Source organism: Protopterus annectens, chromosome 5.part0 (genome assembly GCF_019279795.1).
Source record: "Protopterus annectens isolate FY-2018-M chromosome 5.part0, PAN1.0, whole genome shotgun sequence".
In the NCBI taxonomy this organism is placed as follows: Eukaryota; Metazoa; Chordata; order Ceratodontiformes; family Protopteridae; genus Protopterus; species Protopterus annectens.
Window position 1 is genome coordinate 291,338,340 of NC_056735.1, and position 26,552 is coordinate 291,364,891.

The 26,552-nt window shown below is 44.7% G+C and overlaps 1 protein-coding gene across 1 annotated transcript in view; it reads right to left on the bottom strand.

Annotated features, from left to right (window-relative positions):
* Window positions 1–26,552, bottom strand: part of RPS6KA3 (ribosomal protein S6 kinase A3) — a 1,945,113-nt gene that overhangs the window by 1,476,201 nt on the left and 442,360 nt on the right. The window contains exon 6 of the mRNA XM_044072275.1: window positions 1,442–1,521. Coding sequence (XP_043928210.1) covers window positions 1,442–1,521 — 80 coding nt within the window. The remainder of the gene's footprint in view (window positions 1–1,441; window positions 1,522–26,552) is intronic.

Genomic DNA, 26,552 nt, shown 5'->3' on the forward strand with positions numbered 1-26,552 from the left:
TTATTAGAAAAAAGAGAATTGATGTGGCAGATTTGTTTAGATGCCTGCCATTTCCCAGGTATAAATGACAGTTGCTCCATACAACGTTTATTAAAACTGAAAAAGTCTAAATAGATAATTTTTGTCACTTTTATGTGTATTTCTGCTATGATAAGTTGCCCTGTATTATTTATTTATTTTTCATGCCTTGTACATGACTTTTACATTATCATTATTTATTTATGGTTTGGACATGATTCTCACATGGTTTTTATAACTGTAGTTGACTTAACATTATATAACCTTAGTTAACTAAGGGTTAAATGAATGTATACTAGTTTAGTTTCTTGAAAATTGAGATTCATTTGCATGGTTAATTGTTATTTTACTGAATAATTGAGTAATTAGGGGGTGGAGGGAAGTGTATTTTTGTATAAAAGTCAGTTTGTACCTGCTGGTATTTGTCTGAAGAAGTTTGGTCATTGAACCAGATGAAAAGCGCTTTACATTAGTGTGGTACTGTGGTTTGTTTATCAGTTTTTATTAAAGAGCTGAACAGCTGAAGATTGCTCGGTGTTTGAGGTGCTTTTGTCCTGCATATTTGTTTTTCTAAATTAAAAGACCATTAATCTTCCTTGATATGTAGTCAATGCCACAACCAGTTATCACAGTAGAGGTACCAGTATTGGCGCGTACTGTCACAAAAAACTCCCTGCCAGGTTCCATGCCAAAAGGACATGCTGGTTAAGCAGTCCTTGACATACTACCAATTCAGACTTCATAATGGTCCATGCCACACAAAAGCCCCCTTTATAACACCTCAAAGTTATTTTTGACTACTCTGCTCCTACGGAGGGAGGGGAAACTAGTGCACATCACTGCTTGTCTACCATTCAGAAAAGCTAAAATTAAACTGTGGGCAAACTTTTCATAGTGAATGGGTAAAGTCATGGAGTACATGGGGCTTTGATGCCACAGACCTAATGGAATGTACATACAGTAATGTCAAGATAAGGTGAAAATAATCAGAAAAATTATGCCAATTCACTATTTTCATATATTACTGATCAAGAGGCCAAAACAATTAAAACAATGGTGAAATTTATGCCTACTTCAGCAGTCTAAAATTCTGTACATGTGGGGTAGACTGTAAAACTGTGGGTGAAATTCAAAAGGTATTTTAAACCTAGACTGTTAAAGGTAGCAGTCAGACTGTAAACAAAAACAAATTCAAGTGCCCCCCCCCCCCACACACAGCAAGAAAAAGAACATCTCTAAAGACAGAAAGTTCACAATTTGATTAGAAAAAGTATGTCTGTTTACCTTAAGCATAAATAATTTGAATATATGTGACAACTTCCTAATTTTAACCATCTTTCATAACTTAATTTAGATGCTAATACATGATAGAATTAAATAATTTGCTTAAGTTTTTTTAAAAAAATCATACAATGGTCCTTACCTCTTTGGATAACCTTGTGAATAAATCTCCTCCCCTGAGGAAATCCAGAATAAGGTACAGCTTCCCTTCTGTCTGAAAGGCTAAAAGGGAAGACTGACAGTTAGCCTTTTAAACTGAATGAAATGCTCAATGGAAATAACAGCATTCACAGCTGACACCACTGCATATACACAAGAATAACTGCCCTGATATTAAGTAAAACAATAGCTATAAGCATTACTTTTTTTCCAGACATGATGAGGGTGTAACTGAAAAAAAATTTCAACCTTTCTTTATAAACCATCATTTCCTCCCAAGTGACTTCATCCAACGCATGCATTAAACAGGACTCCAAAAGGTTGAACAGGGCTACCCCAAAATGATGTGCCCTCCTCACACATCTAAAGCACTGTACAAACACACACACACACAAAAAAAAGGCACAGTTGTAACTATACTTTCCATAACAGATATTTGATGGTGAGTTACAATAGTAGAAAATCATAACGTGGCTGTATCCCACATGTACGGGCATCCCTCTTCCCCTGCACAAATTAATACAGGCTCACACAATTGTGTATTGATGTAAATGTGCATGTAGCGCCTGTGACAGTGTACATTCTTTGCAGTTTTTTAAGCAATAATCCCTCACAGAGATGGTCTAGCAAGCAAAGAGTCATACTTATTATTGATGAAAGAACAGCTTAAACTTTAAAAAAAAAAAAAAAAAAAAAATTGATGGCAAGTAGTGCCACAAAACAAACAAAATACTCAAAGTAATACAAAGATGTGAAGGTACACAAGAAACATTCCTTAGACACTTGTTGATAATTGCTAAAGGAGAAATATAGGGTTTACTATCAAAATGCTGAACGGCAGTTACATGAAACTGGGATGGTCGAATACATGGTTCCCAGTTTCCACCAATCTGAAAATGTTCTAATCTAGCTTAGCGAATGCTAGTGTGCATTTGCTCATATGAGGTTAATCTACAGTGGGGATTAGGAAATTTACCCTTTTCCTCACTGTAGTGCAATCTCGGAGTTTGTACACATAATATGCATGGGGTCTTGCACTGGAAGTCAAGGTAACCTGCATAATGTCAATAATATTGAATTGTGAATTATCAACAATATCACTGTCGGCATTTTGATAAAATAACTTTTAGTTATGTACTTACCATAACTTTAGATGTATGGGATCCATCTCGCCTACATTCTCTACAGATGGGTTTGGAGCCGATCCTCAGCTCCGACTCGGCACGCTATACAATAGAACGAAGTCTCTTATTGGCTGAGTCACCTCACATCCCAGGATGCACCACTACTGCTTCCCCAGATCTTGTTTGTCCGCACACATGCACACACACATAGACTGTTGTTATAACATTGCCCGGTGTTTCAAGAGAGGAAACAGTTGAATTCGGACCGTCCGGTCTCTTCTGGCCTCCAAGGCAGGGGGAAGGAGGGTGGGTTATTAGGAATGTAGGTGAGATGGATCCCATACAGCTAAAGTTATGGTAAGTACATAACTAAAAGATGTAATGTGATCCTATCTCGCCTACATTCTCTACAGATGGGACAGCGTCCCTAGCACCTAATTCCTGGGTGGCTCACTGGAAAACGGTCCGGAGAACCGGAGAACCGAAGGAAGCTCGACCTCTAGATGCCACATCCAATTTGTAGTGAGAAATAAAGGTATGTAGAGAAGACCACGTAGCAGCTGCACAGATGTCATTAATAGAGAGCTTGGAATGAAAGGCTGCCGAAGTGGCCATGGCCCTGGTAGAATGAGCTTTCACTGGAACTGCAAGCTCCTTATTTGAAATGCGATAAATATGAGTGATACAGTCTCTGATCCACTTGGCAATAGTGACTTTCTTTGGGCTTTGCCCAATTTACCGTCCGAAAAGGACACGAACAGTTGATCTGATTTTCGTGCTTGTTGTGTCCTATCCAAATAGAAACGTAATTGTCTGTGCACATCTAAGCTGTGAAAGGTATACTCAGCTCTGTTTGTATACTTAGGGAAAAAAAATGGTAATTCCAGTGATTGTTGCAAACAAAAGTTAGAACAAACCTTTGGTATAAAGGATGGGTTTGGTCTAAGAGATACTCTATCCTTGTGAAATACCAGGTATGGTGGTTTGACACATAAGGCTTGAAGTTCTGAAACTCGCCTGGCTGATGTAATCGCAGCTAGAAGGGCAGTTTTCCACGAAAGAAATTTTAAGTCACAGGTTGCTGCCAGCTCAAAGGGAGGTGCGGTTAATGCACCTAACACTACGTTAAGGTCCCATGGTGGTGCTGGATGAGATATAGGGGGCCGTAGAAGCCAAGCTCCTTTAATAAAAGCTTTGCACAACTTGTTGCTCATTAAAGGTGGTTCTAAGTTCTCGTGAAAATTAGAAATAGCTGCCAATTGAACTTTGATGGTAGACACCGAACAACCCTGGTTGAACAGGGATGTTAAAAACTTCAGAACCTCTGACACAGAGGCTGTCATAGGGTCTAATCCTCGGAGTTGGGCCCAAATAGCAAACCTCTTCCATTTACTGCTATACATATTTTTAGTAGAAGTCTTGTGGGCCGAAGACAAAATATGCATGACTTCAGGGTCGAAAGAATGGCTCCTAACTATGGTCAGAAGAGGAGTAGCCAAGCTGCTAGCTTCAATGAATGGAGGGACTGATGGAGCTGTCCTGACTGATGCGTCAAGAGGTCCGGAACTTGGTCCAGGAACCAGAGACCCTCTAATGCATACTTGTGAAGAAAAGGGAACCAGACTTGACGAGGCCAGTATGGGGCGATTAGAATCATTTTGCTTTCCAAGCGAATCGCCTTCTGAATCACCTTGGGGAGAAGGGGAACTGGTGGAAAGGCGTATAGCAGACCGGGGGGCCAAGCTTGGACCAGAGCATCCTTGGGGGTCTCCCCCGGAACTGGAGTGAGAGAGAAGAACTGCTGGCATTTTGCGTTGAGGGGAGTTGCGAAAAGATCGCAACATGGAGCTCCCCATCTCGAGAAAATCTGTGTTACCACTCTGTCGTTCAAGGACCATTCGTGAGGGGAGAGAATAGTCCTGCTCAGTCTGTCGGCTATCACATTGGATGTCCCCGGAATGTGTGTTGCCACTAGAAAACATTTGGTAGCAATCGCCCAATCCCATACCTTCATGGCCTCTCTGCAAAGGGGGTAAAACCTGGTCCCTCCTTGCTTATTCAAGTACCAGACTACCGACATGTTGTCGGACTGAATGGCAATCGTCCCCTGGGGGAGGTGATCGTGCAGTGCTTGCAACGTTAAAAGCACCGCCCTCATTTCCAGGATACTGATGTGGAGAAGATTCTCGTCGGAGTGCCACGTGCCTTGGACCGACCTGTCCAGATAATGTCCCCCCCCACCCTGTCTGGGAGGCATCCGTAGTCAACGTGGCCGAGGGGGATGGGGGAACGAAGGGTCGTCCCTGATCCAGATTGGAGGAAAGAAGCCACCAACGAAGATCCTGTTTACAAGTCTCTGTGATCAATATGTGGTGACTGAGGGGGAGGTCTTGATAAGACCACTGGACTGAGAGGAGCCACTGGAGTATCCTCATATGCAACCTTGCCAAGGGGACGAGAAGAATGGTGGCTGACATGGAACCTAACAGCTGCAGGACCATTCTCGCTGGAGCGCGACGTCTGAGGAGTAACGCCCGAAACTGAGACTGCAATGTTGCTATCCTTTCCGCAGGAAGATAGACTCGCATCTGCCTTGAGTCTATTTCTGCACCAATAAACAGAATACGCTGTGATGGCAGCAATACAGATTTTGTCCAAGTGAAGGTGATTCCTAAGGATTTGCCTAGGGAGATGTTGGCTGCTAGAGTTTTTGAGAGTAGATGCCTTGAGGTGGCAGTTAGGAGCCAGTCGTCTAGGTATGGAAACACCTGGAATCCTAGACTTCTCAGGTGAGCAGTCACCACTGCCAAACATTTGGTGAACACCCTGGGGGCTGTGGTGAGACCAAAGGGCAGTGCACAGAACTGGAAATGACTGTCTTCTAGGCTGAAGCGCAAGTGTCTCCTTGACGCCTGATCTATCAGAATGTGATAATAGGCGTCTTTGAGATCTATGGAGCACATCCAAACACCCTTCTCCAAAAGCGGGAGAATGGTTTGCAAGGTGACCATCCGGAATTTGGACTTTTTCACTGATCGGTTTAACCTGCTGAGATCCAAAATGGGCCTCAAGTCCCCGGTCTTTTTTGGTACCAAAAAGAATCTTGAGTAAGTCCCTGATCCGGTCTGATCTGCGGGGACAGGTTGGATGACTCCTTTTTGAAGCAGCTTTGAAATTTCGATGGCTGCCAGATCCCGTTGACTGGGTGGCGGGTCCGGGATTCTTTGGGATGGTGGGGGGGGTTGAGAGAAGGAAATGGTGTAACCTCCGGCGATGATTCGGAGCACCCATTGGTCCTGAGTGATACTTTCCCAGGCCTTTAGGTGCCTCGAAAAATGACCCCCGACTGGCTCCGGAGCTGCACAGTCGGGCACTCCTTCAGAGATGCTGGAAGGAGGAGGAGCCACGAAAGGACTCGTGGTCTCCAGTGTTGCAGGGGCCTCCACCGCCTCTGGGACGGCGTCTCCCTGAAAAATTTCCCCTTCCTCTGCCTCTAGAAGGGGAATCGCTCTGCTGCGATGAGTAAGGCTTTTGAGACTTACGGAACCACATTTTCCCTCCCCTTCGAGCCTTGGGATAAGGTCTGAAGGGAGTGGAAAACCGGGCCCCTACGGCAGTTAAAGTCTTACCCTCCTGTTCGCAGCGAGTTAAAGTGTCCTTTACCTTGTGTCCAAACAGGAGGACCCATCGAAGGGGGCGTCGGCAAAGGAAGACTTAAAGGCCTCCGCAAAGTGACACAGGCGTAGCCAGGCTTGTCTCCGTTGAGCAACACCTGTGCCCGCTGCTCTGCTCGCTCCTTCGGCTGCATACGAAATGAGCCTCATGGACGAGTTGGATAGGGAGGACAGGGTAGCCAACTGGGAGTTAACCGTCTGGGCTAACTGCTCAGGTAAGTTACCAGAGAGGGTATCCGAAAGCTTCTTGACCAGATCCCTCTGCAGTCTCGTAAAATGCGTCAAGTAGTTCAGAGACCTTAATGTAAAGGTTGCTGAAGAAAGGGTGTGCTTCCCGTACCGATCCATGCTCCTAGACTCCTTATTAGGAGGATGGACGGACGTTGAAGCCTCTGCCACATCTTGTTGGGTAGCAGATGCCACCACCAAGGCATCTACAGCCACACCTTTGGTAAGAAAGTCCTTATCAGGGGGTGCCAAAAGGAATTTATTGGGGCGAGCTGGCACCGGTTCAACAGAGTCCGGATGTTCCCACGCCCTTTGAGAGATCAAATCCAGGAGCTCATCGAAGGGCGGAAACACCCAGGAGGCGGAGGGCTGAGCCCCGAAGGCCTTGAGGAACACCGACTCCTCAGCAGAAGGGGGTTTGGACTGCCAGTCGCCTCGTTGCTTAAGGATTTCCAAGATGTCCGCAAAGGATACATCATCCGAGGATGACTTGGGGACCCTTCCGCATCATCGAGGTCGGTATCCGAGGTGAGAGACTCATCAGGGGAGTCGACGTGCTTCCTCTTGCACTGTCTCTTCCTCGGGGGTTCCTCTGAAGACGTTTCGGAGGGACCTCCAGAAAGAAGGGAACCCCCGATGGGGGTAACCTCAGGCCCAAGGGCTCCGCTGTCGTGAGACAGGGGGATTGTAAAGGAGCCAGTCTCCATGCCAAGGGAAGGTGGAGGTGAGACGGTAGAAGTAGCCAGAGAGGATTTGGCCAAGGCACTCCTCATGGCCTTGAAGGCGGGACCCCCAGTGTCCTGGGAAGGTCCAACCCCCAAGGCCACAACAGCAGTCGAAACTCCCGCTGCTGACGCACCGAGAGGGAGGCTCGGAACCGAAAGGATCGGTCCCGACGCGTCCCCCCGGGGCCGACAGAGGAGGTCCGCATACCGAACACCGACCCGCAGGGCGGGGTTGGAGTTAGGGTCGGAACCGACGCGACAACCTCCACCGGCTCCACCAACACCGACTCCAACGGCGCCGAAGCTGTTGGAGGAGGAACCGAGATGGCAGGGTGGGAAACCGGCTCGGGAGCCGACTGGGCTGGAGCCGAGACCAACTTTTGAAAGACCGGAGACTGAAAAAGCCTTTGAAGCACCCTGTCTACATCCGAATCAGACATCCTCAATGACCGAGAAGAGACCAACCGGGTCCGAGTCGACTTCTCCGCTGGCTCCGAAAGACTGGTGGACCGGCTCTGTATGATTTCGAGAAGTATCGGCACCGAGGGAGGTTCCACTACCACTGCAATTTCCCTCGGAGCCGATGTGGACTTCGGCACCGAAGGGGAAGTGTCTGGGCGGGCAACCTTCATCGGCTCCAAAGGCAGTGAAGCCGATGGAGATGACTTGCCTCTCGACGCCCGAGCTCTCGGCTCCGAAGCCAGAGGAGTTGAGGCTGGAGACATGGAGGCAGACCGTTCCGCCCTCGGCTCCGAAGTCCGTGGAGCCGACGGAGAAGCCTGCCTTGACTTTTTTGCTGCCGGGTCCGACGGGCTGGTCGGAGCCGAAGATTTTTTCTTCCTCGACGGGGAAGAAAAAGAAGATAGGGCTTCCTCAAAGGAAGGGGTAATAAAGCCCTTTCAAAATCAACTTATTTTTCCTCTCTTGGAGCACGCGAGAGGTAAAAGCATGGCAAACGCTACAGGATTCCTGGAGGTGCTTCGGCCCCAAACAGTATACACATAAAGAATGGTTGTCCGTAATGGACATTTCATAGTTGCATTTAGAACATTTTTTAAATCCTGATGGCCTATGTTCCTTCGACATGGCTATCTACTTCAACACAGAACTTCAAAGAAAAAACTAAACACGTAGACTAGGGCAAGGTCCCTCTAACTTAAACGGGATCACTTACCACCAAAAAAAAAATACAATTTTACCACATTTTTTTTTTTTTTTTTAAACTACACAGTCACACAACAATTAGCTGTTAAACAGCTCTAACTAAGGTGCGTGGGCTAGGGCAAGGCCCCACTAACAAACGGAAACCTTTACCCTCAAGAAAAGTACAATTTTACCACAAACTTTTAAAATACACAGTCACACAAAAATAAGTAGCTGTTAAAACAGCTTTTGGGTAAAGTTTTAGCAAAAATTCTGACAGAAAATAATCAGTAAAAGGCACTTAGCTCAGCCAAGTCCGAGACCACGTCTATGCTGTAGAAGCGGCAAACGAGATCTGGGGAAGCAGTAGTGGTGCATCCTGGGATCTGAGGTGACTCAGCCAATAAGAGACTTTGTTCTATTGTATAGCGTGCCGAGTCGGAGCCGAGGATCGGCTCCGAACCCATCTGTAGAGAATGTAGGCGAGATAGGATCACATTACATCTTTATTTTCACCATTTATTTTCAGCTAAGTAAATACACAAAGAACTGTGATTCTTGACTTACAGCAAACCAAAATATGGTGATTCATTTCTATTAATGTTAACAAGTTCTACATATCTGTATGCATGTCTTCATTCATGTATATCTATCTATATATATATATATATATATATATATATATATATATATATATATATATATATGCACACACACAAGTTACTTATGCATACGTGCATGTCTCTGTATATTATGATTATATTTCACTACATCACCAACTCAGTACATCTGCATATACTACATAGACCAAAAACTCAAACTGAAACAAAAAATATGTAAACACACACAGTTTTTATGGAGCTGCCTGTTTGAACTGCAACTCAACAAAAAGTACAGCTGCCCAAGTTCCATTTACTTGTAAATGTAAATGTTCATAGACCAGCATCTCAATTACATATTGGTAGTAGTGCCCAGCTATGCTCCCTCTGGCAGCCAGCCAAAGCTCAGAACTCCTCTCACTGCCTGTCAGTGAGGGTGAAGAAAGTACAGTTGTGTACACTTAACATAAATGTAGATGTTCGAGTGTATTCACTGTTGCAGTCATTACATTTGGGTAATCTGCTGGCAGGTTGCACTCAGTCAGCCTGATTAACAGTGTCTTGGGTCCTGCGTCAGTTGATGTCCCTTCTTCCATGACGTCAGGTCATCAGGGGTATAAAACATGCAGCCGACGCCATTACATCAGTCTTTCTTGCTGCGCGGTGCCCGAAGCAGAAGCAGTTTGCAAGTGCCGGTCAGCCAACTCCTGAAATTTTCATTTTCGAGTTTCAGAACCGAAGTCTTCAACTAAAAGCTAAGTACCCCATTGGGGAAACTTTCAGCATAGGCAACCAATCAATCAATTGGCAGAACCAGGGCAGCCTTTTACACTAATGGACAGAACCCTTTCATTTTTTTAGGGTCCAACAGGAAGAGCAAATGGAAACACAAGCTTTGCGCACACCTACTATTCCAAACAAAAAAAGACACACACAACAAAAAAAGGTTGCTGAACCAAAACACAACAGCAACTCCAACTATATACACCCAATAAAAAGGGGATGGTGGGAAGGTACTGCCAGTAAGGCAATATGTTCTATGAACATCTACCATTACAGGTAAGCTAAATGTATACAACTGTACTATATTCAACAAACACACTGCCTTACTGGCATTTGGAAAGATTACCAAAGCTTAACCAACCTAGCAGGAGAAAAGGTATGGGTCCAGAAATCCCTAGAATGGCCCTCACGAAGCCTGCTAAGGATCTAGAAAAAAATCATACAGTTTTTCATGCTTCATGAAGGTTTGAACGGAGGACTAACTTGCTGCCGCTAGAAAACTTCGAGTCCACTCCTTTCTAATATACCACAGAACAGCCAAGTACAAGGTACCCAAAAAGGTTGAAGCCAGCCAACAGATCCACTTAATGCAGTTTTAATGTAAGGCACACATACATGAACACATGAAATTTAAAAACAGCGTTTTCATTTCTAGCAAGTAGATTTCATCAGATGTGGACAGACATATACAATAGTGATTTTATACCCTCCTAAAACACAAATTAACCAATAACATTGAACAACTGGTTAAAAGCTAATTACCATGAAATTCATAAATATTCATCACCTTATGAACAGTTCTCAGTAACCTATCAACACATTCTTAAAAACGTGAAGTAAAATCAGTCACTAAAATAGCTTAAAACCGTTTAAAACACAGCTTAATAAATGAATTACAATAATAAAAGTTTCATTTTAAATTAATAAAACAAATGTAAAAAATGTATATAAAAACTTTCTACATGACGAGAAAAGTACAGTTGTGTACACTTACCATAAATGTAAATGTTAGAGTGTATTCAGTGTTGCAGTCACCACACTTGGGTTATCCTGCCAGGGGTAGCTCTCAGTCGGCCCAAATACCAGAGGCTTAGTATTTCTGCATCGGTTGCTGTTGCTTCTGTACTGATGTCGTTGTCAGAGGTATAAAAACAGGCAGTCGAAGCCATTACATCAGTTTTTCTTGCCCCAAATGTCAGGATCCCCCAAATAGGGAGCTAAGTTATGGTGGAAAAATACCACCAGTAAAAAGTAAATACGAATAGCCCTGTAAGGAGTGAGGGAGAGAGAGAGAGACAAGGGGGCTGGGGGGACCAGGACTGCAACAGTGAATACACTCGAACATCTACATTTATGGTACGAGTAGACAACTTGGGTTGATTCCCAAAGCTGAAGAATGGGTGGAGGCAGTCAAAAAGAGTTAGAGATGGCTAGTATGCCCTGCATGACTGTTGTTGCAAAGCCCACCCTGGATTTGGTAAAGATAGGCAGGTGGTGATGCTTGGTGAAGGTATGAACAGCAGAACTCCAAGCAACAGCTTCCAGAATGTCCCTGGTAGGGACTCCTCTGAGAAAGGCTGTAGAGGTTGAAGTTACCCTAGTGGAATGCGTTCCGACTCCCTGAGGGGGTGATTTCCCATGGTGTTTATAACAGAAATGGATACAGTGTGCTATCCATTTGGAGATGGTTTGTTTTGATATGGCCTTGCCCTCTGCCCCTGCTGCAAAGCTGACCAGTAAATGGTCAGATTTCCTAAAGGGCTTAGTCCTATCAAGGTAGAATATGAGCGGTCTGTGCACATCTGAAGAGTGCAGGATCCTTTCCCCCTTATTTTGAGGATTAGGGAAGAAGGTGGGCAAATGGATAGATTGGTTGAGAGCTACACTGGACAGCACTTTAGGCATGAAAGTTGTGTTAGTCCTGAGGGAGACCCTGTCAGCATGAAAAATAATGAAGGGTTCCACAGCCATAAGTGTTTGTAGCTCAGACACTCTTCTTGCTGAAGTGATGGCCAGAAGCAATGCCATTTTCCAAGAGAGGAATTTTAACTCTGCTGATGCTGCAGGCTCAAAGGGGGGTAAGCGTGAGCTTTTCCAACACAAAGTTAAGGTACCAAGCAGGGGTGGGTGCTCTTCTTGGTGGCCTTAAGTTGTTAGCCCCTCTCAGGAACTGCATGATGAGAGGGTGAGAGAAGGTGGCTCAGTGCTGTAATGAGCAGAGATGGCAGAGGCATGGATCTTAATGGAACAGAAGGATAGGCCTCTGTGGAGTAGGTCTGCTAGGTAATCCAGGATGAGAGGGCAAGGAGGGCTGTGCTGTATCTGCTCCTTTAGTGTGGATCCAACAATACCTTTTTCACTTGTCAGCATAGGATTTCCTTATACTAGGTTGTCTGGCTTCACTTATGACATCCAGTACCTGCTTGCTTAGACTGGCCACTGGAGGAGAAGTCAAGGGATAAGCCAGGCTGCAAAGTTCAGGGTCTGCAACTGTGGATGCAAGAACTGTCTGCCCTGAGTCAGGAGAGTAGGGATTTGGGGTAGGTGCCATGGAGGCAATGGTAACAGACTGCGCAGTAGTGGGTACCAGTGTTGTCGTGGCCAGTCTGGGACAATCAGGATTGCCCTTGGTCTTTCCTCCCTTATCTTGAATAATATTCTTGTAAGAAGAGGTAGAGGGGGAAATGTATAGATTGAGAGGTTTGCCCACTGGAAGGATAGGGCATCCACTTTCCAGGCCATGCTGTGAGGTACCCTGGTGCAGAATTTGCTGAGCTGGTGGTTGTAGGGGACACAAACAGGTCCACCTTCAGTGTAACCCATTTCTGGGTCACAAGGCTGAAGGTGTTGTGGTTTAATTGCCACTCGTGGGTCTAGGAGATTTCTGCTTAAGTTGTCTGCCACAGAGTTTTGGTTGCCTGGCAGGAACTGAGCTTGCAGGTGAATATGCATGGTTGAGACCATGTTCCACAGGGTCATGGCTAGCCTGCAGAGTGGGTTCCCCCCTGAATGTTTATGTACCACATCACTGTGGTGTTGTCGGTTTTGATTAGCAAGGGCCCTGGTGAGATTAGGGATCTGAAAGCTGTCAGAGCATGCTGAACAGTTAGCAGCTCTTTTTGGCTGATGTACAGATGAATTTGATTTGGGCTCCAGTGACTATGAATGCACCTGCCGTCCAGATGTGCACCCCGGGCATAATCTGATGCATCTGTGGTTAGGGTCTGGGTGACATGGGGTTGTGTAAATGGAATACCCTTGTTGTGGTTGCATGCTGCTACCCACCACAGGAACTCTCTCGTTAGACAAGGTATCATAGGTATGATTGTTTCCAGGTCCTGAGAATGCTGGCACCAAAGACTTTTTAAGTCCCATTGAAGTTTCCTCATATGCAGTCTGGCATATGGAATTAGTAGAATGCAGGAGGCCATGAACCCTAGAACCTGCAGGATTTTCCTTGCGGATAGGTGGGTTCTGGTGGCCATTTGAGCGAAGTAGCCTGTCAGATAGGCTTGCTTTTCTGGAGTAAGGAATGCCATCTGGGATGCTGTGTCCAAGCTTGCTCCCAAGAATACAATTTTTTTGACTGGGGACTAGTTTCCATTTCTTTTTGTTGATAGTGTACCCCAGGGAGGTTAGAAGGTTCTTTACAAATGTCAGGTGCTGCAACAGCTTTTCTTGACTGTCTGCCTGAATTAGACAATCATCCAAGTAGGGATAAATTTAAATATTTCTCTGTCTGCAATAGGCAATGGCTGGAGCCAGGCATTTTAAGCCAAAAGAAGTGCAGAGAACTGATAATGCATAGATCCTGCCCTGAAACGTAGATATTTCCTGCAGGAGTCCCTTACTGAGATGTGCAGATAGGCCTCCTTTAAGTCTAGGCTGGCTAACCAGGCATCTTTGGACAGCATAGAGAGAAGCTGCTGTAGGGTGAGCATTTTGAATTTTGGTACCACCAGGAAGGTGTTAAGAATGGATAGATCTAAGACTGGGTGCCAGGTGCCCTCTTTTCTGGGTACCAGGAAAAGTCTGGAATAAAAACCTTGGCCTACCTGTTCTGCAGGACAGGCTGAATATTGTCCTTATGGAGAACATGGACTGAACTTGGTTTTGTGCCTCTGCCCACTGGTTTGGAGAAAGATCTGTGAACCCTTTTGGGGTTGGCAGTGTGTGGAAATAAAATTTGTACCACTGGGATACTATTGTTGAGGACCCATCGATCGTTGGTGATGGAGGTGCAGTTTTTTGCATGGTGGCCAAGTTTTCCTGCTAGGGGCACGAGCAATTGGGCAGAGGTGAGGGGTGGAGTTGAGAAGTCATTGTGAATTCTTTCCGTATGGGGGTGGCTTAGCACTCCCTGTTTTATAAGTGGAAGTACTCTATTGCTTAGATCTCGGCATACCCTGAGACTGTAATCTGGGGGGGGGGGGTCTGTTTTCCCTGGGTCTAGTTTGAGATGTCCTTGACAGTGCTGGAAAAAAACAATGTTTTGAGGGGCAATGCCTACTAAATCTTGGAGGCTGCATTTTCAAAAAAATCTTTGACTGTCTGCGTAGAGTTAGCCTTTTCTTCCATCTTTCTTAAAACTACTTCTGCTTTGGTGCCAAACAGATTGTCTTTGTTCAGAGGAACGTTCAATAATTTTGATTTGACATGGTTTGGCAAGGTCTGCTCTTTAAGCCAGGCATGCCTTCTAAGTACAGAATCTGTGACTTCTGCCCTGCAAGATGCTTCAAGGGCGTCAAACCCACATTGCAGGGTAATGCTTGCTGACTTGCTTGCCAAATGCATAAGCTCCTGTAATTCTTTATTTTCTGCACAGTCAGGAAAGGTAGATAACTTTTGCATCAGTTCCATAGTATGTTGTTGGTATTTCAGCATATGGAACTGAGAATTTAATGCTCTAATGGCGAGAGTTGTAGAGGTGTATACTTTTTTACCTCATCTGTCTAAAGTTTGGGAATCCCTGTCTGAGGGGGTGGGATTCTTAGCTGTAGTTGCTTTTATTCCTTTAGGTCCTTGGGAGATGACCTCTGGGTCAGCAGTAGGATTTTTGAAGATAAATTTGTGAGAGTCAGGGACTCTGTAGTACCTGTCAGGTTTCCTTGGAGCAGGGGGTAAAGTATCAGGAGTTAGACTGGATTCCATAAAGACATCATCCACAACATCTAGAACAGGAGGGATAGCTAAGAGTCTGTGCTGTGATAGATCTAAAACTTCCCCGAGTCTCATTTTGGACTGAGGATAATCCTGGCATTCCAAATGGAAATGCTCTCTCAAAGTATGTAGGGTTTAACCAAAAGCAAAATCCTCTGGAGGGGAGGCAGAAGGAATGGATTCCTCTGCATCTGGATCCTCAAAGGCAGATAAGGGCATGTCTTCATAATCAGAAACTTCAGAGTTGTCGGACTCTTGGTCAGATAAAGCTGCTGGGGTCAAGCCTCTTTCTTTTAGCAGGGGAAGGCTGGCTTCCCCTAATCAGCATGATCAGATCTTCTGCCATTTTAAGCACCTGAGATTGTGGCAAGGAAGCGGGCGCTTGAGATTGGGTCGTTGTCTTTTTTAGGCGTAGCTTGTACTCTTGGCCTTAGAAACTTGGTAGTTTTAGAAAGAACTGAAGATGTAAAATAAGTTGGTTTGTGTCAAATTTCGGTAGTGCGAATAGCCTACTCAGAAGCAGGTGCCTGCACAGCGGCTCAGGACCCATGCAAGGTAGAGACATCCGCAGGTTCCATAGTCAAAGAAGAGTCTCGCAGCATACCAGACTCCGAACGGTTCTCTGTAGCGGCCCACAATTCCATCGAAGCGGGCATCACGGGCTGTAAAAGTGCCTCACTGAGTACCAGCGAACTGGCGACTAGCTTAACAGAAGCATCGTCAGCAGTTTTGGACCTGTACGGTCTGTCTCTGTCTTTATCCTTATGTTTTTTCAGAAGATCGGCAGTAGGATGGCTTACCGAAGCCATTTCAGAATACAGAGATCGAGAACGAAAGTAGTTAGCTACAAAAAGGGCCTGACAACGAATAGTTTGGGCGTTGAAAAAAGCACAAAATTACCAGCGAGGTACATCGTAGTCTGGGCCTAAACAGGTGACAGAGTAAGAATGGAAATGTTGGTGTGGTATTTGCTTTCCACAGGCGAGACAATTGTTAACTTTTTCTGACATCGGTTAGAGCAATAAAAAAGGATCCCCAACGGGGTACTTAGCTGTAGAAGATTTCAAGATGATTCAATTTCGGAAACGAAAACTCAGGTAGCGGCCAACCGGCACTCGTGCGAACTGCTTCTGCTTCAGGCTCTTCGGCAAGTAAGACTGATGTAATTGCATCAGCTGCCTGCTTTTATACCTCTGACGACCTGACGTCAGTACTGAAGCGACAGCAACCGATGCAGAAATACTAAGCCTCTGGTACTCGGGCTGACTGAGGGCTACCCCTGGCAGGATAACCCAAGTGTGATGACTACAACGGTGAAACACAAAGGACATCTGTGAATAATTTATAGCAATCAGGCTTCCTCTAGTGGTCGTTGTTTTAATCATCTCCCAAGTAAATAAAAACTGTAGGGGAGCACCTGTAAAAAGTACAAATAGTTCATAATTTGTCAGTTCTCATCTTCAACACGGGGGCAAAGGATACATTTTCATTTAAACCAGGTGCAGCGGTGGCTTGCAATATTATCTGCCACCATAATTCCCTATATTCCACCCTTTCTTCTCATTGCCCCCCTCTTGCTTCCTTTTTCACTCCTTCTAATACAAAAAAAGTAAACCTCGCTTTTGTATATTCTAGGGAGTGTTTAAAGAGCACATTAGTTTCTTTCTTGTTCTGCATATCATAGCAGTGTTCATATATTCTCCTTTTTAATTTTCTTTCGGTCTTACCAATGTAAAAAGACTGACATTCTTCACACTGCTAAATATACTAATCAACTAGATTCACAGTTAAAAAAATCCTTTACTAGTTACCATAAAATTTCTACTGCTTAAAAAAATTCTTCCCTATTAATATACCTACATTGCTGACAACGTCCACATTTGCAGGTGCCCTTCTTTCTTGAATGGTTTGATTTAAAATCAGTTTCTATGACTTTCTTCAAGTTAAGGCAATTCTTGTGCACAAATTTTAGTTCATTTTTCGGAATCCTATCTGTCTCTAAGTCTTATAAACTTTTTCCATTCAGATTTAATATTTCTAACTGTGCCCATACTAGCATTATACCCCAAAACCATGGTATTACCATATTCTTCTTTCCGGTTCTGCCTTGTCTCTGTTCTTTCAGACTGGTGTTCCCCTAGTATAGGTTTGATTCCATCTTACCTACCTTCGTAAACCTGTTGTTTCACTTCCTCTATTAATTAATTCAGGTAACCCCTTACCTTAAATAAACCTTCCAAAAATGTAATTTCACTTTCAAATTCACTATTACTAGAGGTCATCCTGCTAGCCCGTACGAATTGTCCTTTAACTATGTTCATTTTATAATGGTAAGGGTGCACACTGTTAAAAGTGACTGTGATTTTACTTACAAGTTTTTAAGAATGTGTTTATAGATTACTGAGAACTGTTCATAAGATGATGAATATTTATGAATTTCATGGTAATTTGCTTTTTAACCAGTTGTTCAATTTTACTGGTTAATTTGTGTTTTAGGAGGGTATAAACTCACTATTGTACATGTCTGTCCACATCTGATGAAGTTTATTTGCTAGAAACGAAAATGCTGTTGTTTTTAAATTTTATGCGTTTATGTATGTGTGTCCTACATTAAAACTGCATTAAGTGGATGCACTGGCTGGCTTCGACATTTTTGGGTACCTTGGACTTGGTTTTTGTGAATTTTTGGTGCCTTTTGCAGTTATTTGTGGAATACCACAGAACAGGAAAAGGCCCTGGTGGAATGTGCCTTTATCTCACCTGGATTCGCCTTTTCATGTTGAATGTAACAAAAACAATACAAGAGGACAAACGATGTGCAGTGCATTGCTGAAAGATAGGATGACCTTTCTTTGCCCCAGAAAAACAAATAAAAAGCCTTTCAGTCTTCCTAAAGAGCTTTGTTCTGTCAAGGTAGCCCCCGAGCTGCCTATGCACATTCAAGGTATGAAGTATCCTCTCCCTGTTTCTTAGGTTCTAAAAACAACAAAGGGCGATTAGACTGAGATGGAATTCTGAGACCACTTTCTGCCTGGAAGAAGGATTAGTGCATAACACAACCGTATTCCTGTGACAGAAACTCACCTTGCTGATGTCAGATCAATAAGGAAAACAGTATACCACATTAAGAACTTGAGATCACTGAGAGCTAGTGGTTCAAAAGGTGATACGGTCAACTTTTCAAGAACATAATTTAGATCCCACAAAAACGGAATATGCAGCACTCCTTTCATGAACTGTGTTACCAGAAGTGAAGAATGATGTTGATCCACTTGGCAAACAAGCAGAGATGGCTGATAAATCTGCCTTAATGGACGCATACACGAAGCCTTTCTAAAGTGGCTTACAGAACTATTTCAAGATCAGAGTGATACTAACCTCAATGGATCCTCTGTTTCTATTTAGGCACCACTTATATTTACAAATGGATGAGGTTTTCAAAGATTTTCTAGTAGCAGGATTTCTGTACTCCTTTAATACCTGCTGCACATCCTCATGAATAAGTGCCTAAACGAAGTCAAGATTAAATCATTAAGGCTGTCACATCTGAAGTTTTTCCAAAATGGTGTGCACCAGTCACCTCTGAGATTGTATGACCAGATCCATCCAGCATGTGGTGAAGTCTGTGGTAATTGCCCTTGACCAATACCATTAACAGGGTGAAAGTACAGTTTTGTACATACCATAAATGTAGATGTCCGATAGGTATGCATCTGCAGTCATCACATATGGGTTGTCCTGCCTCAGGCAGCCCTTCGGTCGGCCGGATTCCAAAGTCTGGGTCCGGCGTTGGCTGATGTCGCCCTTTCCCCGACGTCACCACGCCTGGGGTATAAAAGCATCAGCCGACGCCATCTTCCTCAGTTTTTCTTGCCCCAGATGCTAGGTGCCCTCTAGGAAGGCTAAATTTGGAAAAATGCAATAAAAAATCCAAACATTTGCAAAAATATATATCTATATCTATCTATATCTATATCTATATATATATATATATATATATATATATATATATATATATATATAAAAACAAATAAACCATAATAGATCCCCCACAGCTAGCTAATGGAGAGGTAAGCACCCTAGGAATACCACAGAGGGGAAGGAGGGAGGGTAAACCTGACTGCAGAATCATACCTATCGGACATCTACATTTATGGTAGGTACAAAACTGTACTATGTCCTTCAAGGATGCATCTGCAGTCATCACATATGGGTAGAATACCATAGCCAATCTGGGGGTGGAGGTACTAGGAAAAGGATGGTGTAGCCAAGATACCCTGCAGGACAGCCGTAGCAAAGCCTGCTCTGGATCTGGAATATAAAGGTAAATTGTAATGCTTGGCAAATGTATGCATGGAGCTCCATGTGGCAGCTTCTAAAATGTCTTTTGTAGCCACCTCTCTTAAGAAGGCTGTGGAGGCAGCTGTGGCTCTCGTAGAATGAGGTCTAATGTTAGCTGGTACAGTCTTTCCATGAAATGAGTAACAAAAGCGGATGCAATTTCCTATCCATTTTGAAATTGTCTGTTTGGAAATTGCTTTTCCTTGAGTACCCGCAGCATATGCTACCAGCAGTTGGTCAGTTTTTCTGAAACCTTTAGTACTGTCCAAGTAGTAGCGCAACTGTCTGTGAATGTCCAGGGTGTGCAGCAGTTTTTTCCCTTTGTTTTGTGGATTTGGGAAGAAGGTAGGCAAGTGAATGGCTTGATTCAATGAAACCCTGGATACCACCTTTGGCATAAAAGTAGGATTAGTTCTTAATGAAACTCTGTCCTTGTGAAAAATAATAAATGGCTGAACTGCCATCAGGGCCTGCAATTCCAAAACCCTTCTTGCTGAGGTTATTGCCAGAAGGAAAGCAGTCTTCCATGAAAGGTACTGTAGATCTGCAGATGCTGCTGGTTCAAATGGAAGTAGTGTTAGTTTTTCCAACACGTAATTAAGGTCCCAAGCAGGTAGAGGTGGTTTCCTAGAAGGTTTGATGTTTTTATTCCTCTTAGAAACTGTCTTAGGAGAGGATGAGAGAAGACAGGAGGATCAGTATTGTACTCTGCTGAAATTGCTGAAGCATGAATCTTAATAGAAGAGTAAGACAGTCCATTGTGGAACATTTCTGCCAAATATTCCAGGATGCGTGCCATGTTCATCATTGTCGCATCCAGGCCCTTTGTGGTGTTCCAGATGAGAAATCTTTTCCATTTTGCTGAATATGCCTTCCTTGTGGAAGGGCGGCGAGCTTCCAGAATAATATTCTTCACTGTCTGGGATAGCTTAACCTGAGGAGGAGTCAAGGTATTCTCCACGCTGTTAGTTGCAATGTTTTCAGGTTGGAATGTAGAGTTTTGTATCTGTGCTGTGTCAGTAGAAGTGGCCATAGAGGTAGGGGCCATGGCTTAGTACGTGACATGCTCCTTAGCAGTGGGTACCAGTGCTGTCTTGGCCAGTCCGGAGCTATCAGGATCACTTTTGGCTGCTCTGCCCTGATCTTCAGTAACACCTTGGTCATTAATGGAATAGGAGGAAATGCATACACTGTCAGATTTCTCCAGCTGAAAGAGAGGGTGTCCACTTTCCACGCTTGTGGGTGGTATGTCCTTGAGCAGAATTTCTTCAGTTGATGATTGTGGGGGGATGCAAATAGATCTATGTCTGGGCTCCCCCAAGATTGTGTTATCTGTTGGAAAATGTCTGGGTGCAGCATCCATTCGTGTGCATCCATGATATTTCTGCTTAAGCTGTCCGCCAGTGTATTGTCCTTCCCTGGCACAAACTGAGCTTGTAGCTGTATATTGAGTTTCAAGGAAAGATCCCATAGATTCATTGCCAGTCTGCACAGAGGGTAAGAATGGGTACCTCCTTGCTTGTTTATGTACCACATAATTGTGGTGTTGTCTGTCCTTATTAGTAGATGGCCTTGATGCAGAAAGAATTTGAAGGCCTCGATTGCATGTATCACTGCTAGCATTTCTTTTTGATTTATGTGCATGTGTAGCTCCTTTCGTGACCACTGTCCTTGGATACCTCTGCCCTCCATGTGTGCTCCCCAACCTAGGTCTGAAGCGTCTGTTGTAATAGTTTTGGAGGTTTTTGGCTTTGTGAAGAGTAACCCTCTGTTGGACTGGCTGGCCTGAGCCAACCACAGAAATTCCTTGTGAAGGCATGGAATGAGTGGGATTAAAGTTTCCAAACTGTGACTGTGCTGAGTCCATAAACTCCTTAGGTACCACTGTAGCTTTCTCATATGTAGCCTTGCTTGTGGAATCAAAAGAATACAGGATGCCATGTAACCCAGGGCCTGCAGGATTTTCTTTGCAGTTAGCTGAGTTTGTCTTGTCAGATTCTTGAAGTAATCCGGTAGTTGACTTTGTTTTTCTTCTGTGAGATAAGCCATTTGGGTGGTTGTATCTAGATCCGCACCTAGAAAGGTTATTCTTTGGGATGGAACAAGTCTTGATTTGTGCATGTTGACTGTATATCCCAAGGCCTGTAGAAGACTGATGGCATAATTTAAGTCCTTTATCAAAGTTTGTTGGTTGTCCGCTTGTATAAGGCAGTCGTCCAGATATGGGTAGATTTGAATCCCCTGGAGTCCGCAGTGTGCTATTACTGATGCCAGGCATTTCGTGAATACTCTGGGCGCAGTAGATAAGCCAAAGGGCAATGCTGAGAATTGATAATGCTCTGACCCTGCAAGAAATCTGAGGCATCTTCTGCCACTTTGTCTGATAAGGACATGCAGGTATGCCTCCTTGAGGTCTAGAGTAACCAGCCAAGGCCCCTTGCCCAGCATGGGAAGGAGTTGCTGTAGAGTCAGCATTTTGAATTTTGGCACAATGAGATAAGTATTCAGTATGGACAAGTCGAGAATTGGTCTCCATTGATGCTCTTTTCTTGGAACAAGGAATAGCCTGGAGTAAAATCCTTGGCCTTGTTCTGAAATAGGAACTTTTTCTATGGGTTTCATTTGTAGTAAGTTTGAGATTTGTTTCAAAGCCTCTGCCCTTTGATTTGGTGGCAGACCTGGCATGCCTTTTCTTTTTGGCAATGTGTGGAAATGGAACCTCTATCCGTTGTCTATTATTTGGAGTGTCCATTTGTCTCTTGTAATGTTGTGCCAATTTCTTGAGAATAAAGAAAGCTTTCCGCCCAAAGGTGCTTCTAATTGAGCCCTGGTTGGCGGAGTCAAAGCAAAGTCATTGAGTTTGTCCTTGTGCAGCAGTTGCAGGTCCTGAACTGCCTGTCTGGATTGGAGGTTGCCATTGACGGCCTCTGTAGGAGCCTCTAGCTTGCCCTCTACCTCTGGCACACCTGTTCCTGCCCCTTTGAAATCTTTCTGTGTCTGGAAAGGACCAATTCTTGGAAGGCCAGTTTCTGCTGAATCTAGGCGGTTGGACTTGAAGAAAATCCTTAACTGTTTGTACAGATTTTGCCTTTTCCTCAAATTTCTTTAGGACGTCTTGAGCAGTGGAACCAAATAACTTTTGCTTTTCCAGTGGAGCATCCAAAAGCTTAGCTTTAACATGTTCTGGCAGAGATTGTTCCTTCAGCCAAGCATGCCTGCGTATGACAACACCTGTCATTGCTGACCTACATGAAGCTTCCAATGCATCATAACCACACTGCAAGAAGTGGTTGCTAACCTGCTGGGAGTTATGTACCAGATCCTGAAGGGATTTACGGTCAAGGGGTTCAGAAGAAGACAATTTCTTATGCATTTCTTCTAACAAATACTCTTGATACTGTATCATGTGAAATTGACAATTTAATGCCCTCATAGCAAGAGTGGCAGAAGTATACACTTTTTTACCCCATCTCTCTAATGCCCTGGACTCCTTTGCAGAGGGGTGTGGGTTCTTAGTAGTAACAGCTGCAACCCCTTTAGGGCCCTGTGAAATAGTTTCAGGGTCAGCAGAGTGGGCCTTATAAAGAAAATTATGTGTGTCCGGGACCCTGCAATACCTATCAGGTTTAACAGGGGCTAGAGGCAGAGTGCCAGGGGTCATACTAGAGTCAGAATATACATCATCAATCACATTTAAAACAGGAGGAATAGCCAAAGGTCTATGCTGAGGTAAATGAAGAAAAGTTCTTAGTCTTTTCCTGGAATCAGAATATTCCTGGCCCTGCCATTTGAAATGCTCTCTCATGGTGTGAAGGGTCTCCCCAAAGGAAAGCTCTTCAGGAGGGGAGGCTGAGGGAATAGATTCCTCTGCAGCCGAATCCTCGTAGGCCGAATAAGCCTCCTCCTGGTAGTCTGAGTGATCCGAGCCAACAGAGGCCTCCTCTGAGGAAAGGGGATCAGGGGGATCCATCCTGGGCCCTCTGTCTATAGGGGGTTGGGAGCCCCTGTCCGGATGAGGCTGAGAGCCCCTAATTAAGGAGATAAGGTCCTCTGCTAAAGTTAGAATCTGTGAACTAGAAGAAGGTCCCTGAGGAATAACTCTGGGAGGCATGGCTTTAGTGTGTTTTGCAGCTTTAGCCCTGGTGAAGGCCTTAATAGACATGGATGCAGGAGGCCTGGCTGCACCACGTGCTGGTGTAGCTTTGTCTAAAGGTATGGTGTCGGAAGATTCCAATACACCAGTTTCGGAAGGCAATTCTGTAACCGACTCGGTAGGAGCCTCCGGGGCCGAGGCTGTCGGTTGTATTATTTCAGGGTTCGGAAGTTCGCTGTAGGCCTAGCCGTGGTTTCAGCCGAACCCGCGGCCCGCATGTGTCGGTCCTTGTCTTTCTGTTTCTTAATTAAATGTGATGTCGTGGTTTCCGACGGCATTTTGTAAGCAAAACTATCCCCAAAAAACTCTTCTGCGAACTCCGACCGACGTCTAAAAGTGCGTCGGTTGAAGGAAGCGCAGGCTGAACAGGCCGAGACGTCGTGGTCTGGGCCTAAGCAGGGAAGACAATAAGAGTGGAAATCCTTATGAGGTATTTGTTTCCCACAAGTTAAACAATTATTAACTTTTTCTGACATCGGCTGAGGCAAGAAAGAGTCCCCAACTGGGTACTTAGCTTTTGAAGTCTTCGGATAGTGAATTTACAGGAGCTGGCCGACCGGCACTTGCGAACTGCTTCTGCTTCGGGCACCGCGTGGCAAGAAAGACTAAGGAAGATGGCGTCGGCTGACGCTTTTATACCCCAGGCGTGGTGACGTCGGGGAAAGGGCGACATCAGCCGACGCCGGACCCAGACTTTGGAATCCGGCCGACCGAAGGGCTGCCTGAGGCAGGACAACCCATATGTGATGACTGCAGATGCATCCTTGAAGGACATCTAAGACTGCCAATGGGGGGATCACCACAATGACCTTTGGCATTTCTCTTTGAACTTACCTTGTGAATCAGTGGAAATGCATACAGGAACATACCCATCCAAGAAAATGAGACTGCATCTGCCCTTCAAGCATGGCTGCAAGGATGTCTGGAACAGCATTTCTCCAGCTGGCTGTTTTGAAAGGAAATGAACAGATCTACATGTGGAGTTTCCCACATATAGACCAGATCCTGGAACACCACTGCCTCATGCCTCCTTGTTTGTTGCTGGAAATGCCTAGAAAAGGGTACATAGTCCAAAGGTGGTGAAGGACTTTCAAGGTAGAACACTACCAACACCTCCTTGATAATGATGGTGTTACTTGTATCCTAACTGGCACAGCTCCCCAGGCGATGTCGGACGAATCTGGCTGGATAGATTATACTGGCACCACATGGGAGAAAGGAAGCCCTAGACTGACTCTTAATTGCTCTCTACCACTGTAACTCTTATCTGATGAAGGGTAGCACTGGCAACTGGTATTCCAGGGAATGAGGATGTTGGGTCCAACAGCTGCAGGCATATAACTGAATTATTCTCATGTGAAGACAGGCCAGTGGTATTATAAGAATCATGGAAACTATCAGTCCTAGAATTTTTAGAAATTCTCCCAAGACAAATTTCTTTATGCAGAATTCCCTGGTAAGACAGGACCTCATCTTTGGGCAGACAGGCCTTTCTCTTGCTGGAGTTGATCATGCATTCCAGAAAGATGAGTCATTATGAGGGTGTTAGTCATGACTTTCAGAGGTTCAACGTGAACCACAGATGGAAGAGTGAGATTGGGACCTTTTCCAATGATTCCAAGCATCTGGATGCAGACTCTGCACAGATCAACATGCCGTCCAAGTAAAGAAGGATGTGAATGCCTAACAGTAGGGCACTACCTGAGCAAGGCATTCGGTGAACACTCGTGGTGCAGTGAACAGTCCAAAGGACAATACAGATATTGCAAGCCAAGCACAACAAATCTCAAATATCTCCTGAAGGGATGAGAAACGGGATATGAAGATAGGCATCCTTCAAGTCCATGGTCACCATAAAGCAGTTGTCCAGTAACTGAGGTGCACTGTCTGCAGGGCAAACATTTTGAACTTGGGAACCTTGTCAAAAGTATTTAAAAAAGAAATGTCCAACACTGGCCTTTACAACTGTTCTTTTTGGGATGCAAGAAAATTCTGAAGTAGAAGACTTTCATTCTTTCTGAAGGAGGGACTGGTTCTATTACCACTGAGCCCAGTATGTGCATGAGAATAGGAAGGAATAAAACTCTGGTTCCATGGATGACGGGGGAACTCCCCTGAACAGAGATGGGAGGTCTTTCCCCATACCTACTTGCCAGTCGCTAGGGACGGCTTGCACCTGTCACCCCTGGGCTTTCGGATATTGGCAAAGGCTCTTGCTACCCCCATAGTGCCTATTTTAGGCAAGGCTCAAAAGACAAACCCACCTCCATAGGTATCACAAGGGATAAGAAACTAAGAGTAATGCTACTCAACGCCAGAAGTCTAAACCTCAAGATGCACGCACTCGAAACTCTCCTTAGCATGGAGAACATCGATATCTGTGCAGTAACAGAAACCTGGTTCAGGGCTCCCGAAAGCACCCCAGCACTACCAGGTTATACCTCATACCATGCTTTTTGGCCCCAAAACTTGGACCGAACCACGAAAGGAGAGGGAGTATCGATATTCATCAAAGATACCCACACCTCCAGGTTAGTGGCAAAGCACGAAGCATCAGAGACTATCCATGTGCAACTAACAGTGGGTAAAACTGCCTTCCAGTTTATAGCCTGCTACAGACCACCCTCCCAAACCCAGGAACCCCACTCGGCCTTCCTGAGAACACTGGAAAATATGAAGGTCTCTCCAAACACCATTATATTGGGTGACTTCAACTACCCAAACATAGACTGGGAGCATTACTCTAGCTCCAACACCCTAGCCTAAAGGTTCCTAGAATTTATAAACTCAAATGCTACGGAACAACTTGTTACCACTCCCACAAGAGGGGAAAACATACTGGACCTGATCATCACCAACATGGGGACTCTATGCTCCAGACCAGAAGTGTATCCCTCACTGGTAAGATCAGACCATAAACTAATCTCACTGGATATTCACATCCCGATCCCACTCCCTGCCCAGAAAACCACAGTGAAAAACTTCTCTAAAGCAAATTTCACACTCCTCAAAACTGAGGTGGAATCCTTCAAAGCCCCCAGGCCTGTGGAAAATATGGCCCAGACCGCAGAATCCTTTATAAACGCATTCTATGAACACCCTTCAGGAATGCATGGATCATGCGATCCCAAATAAAACCAAGACCCAATCCTCCAAAGGCAGAC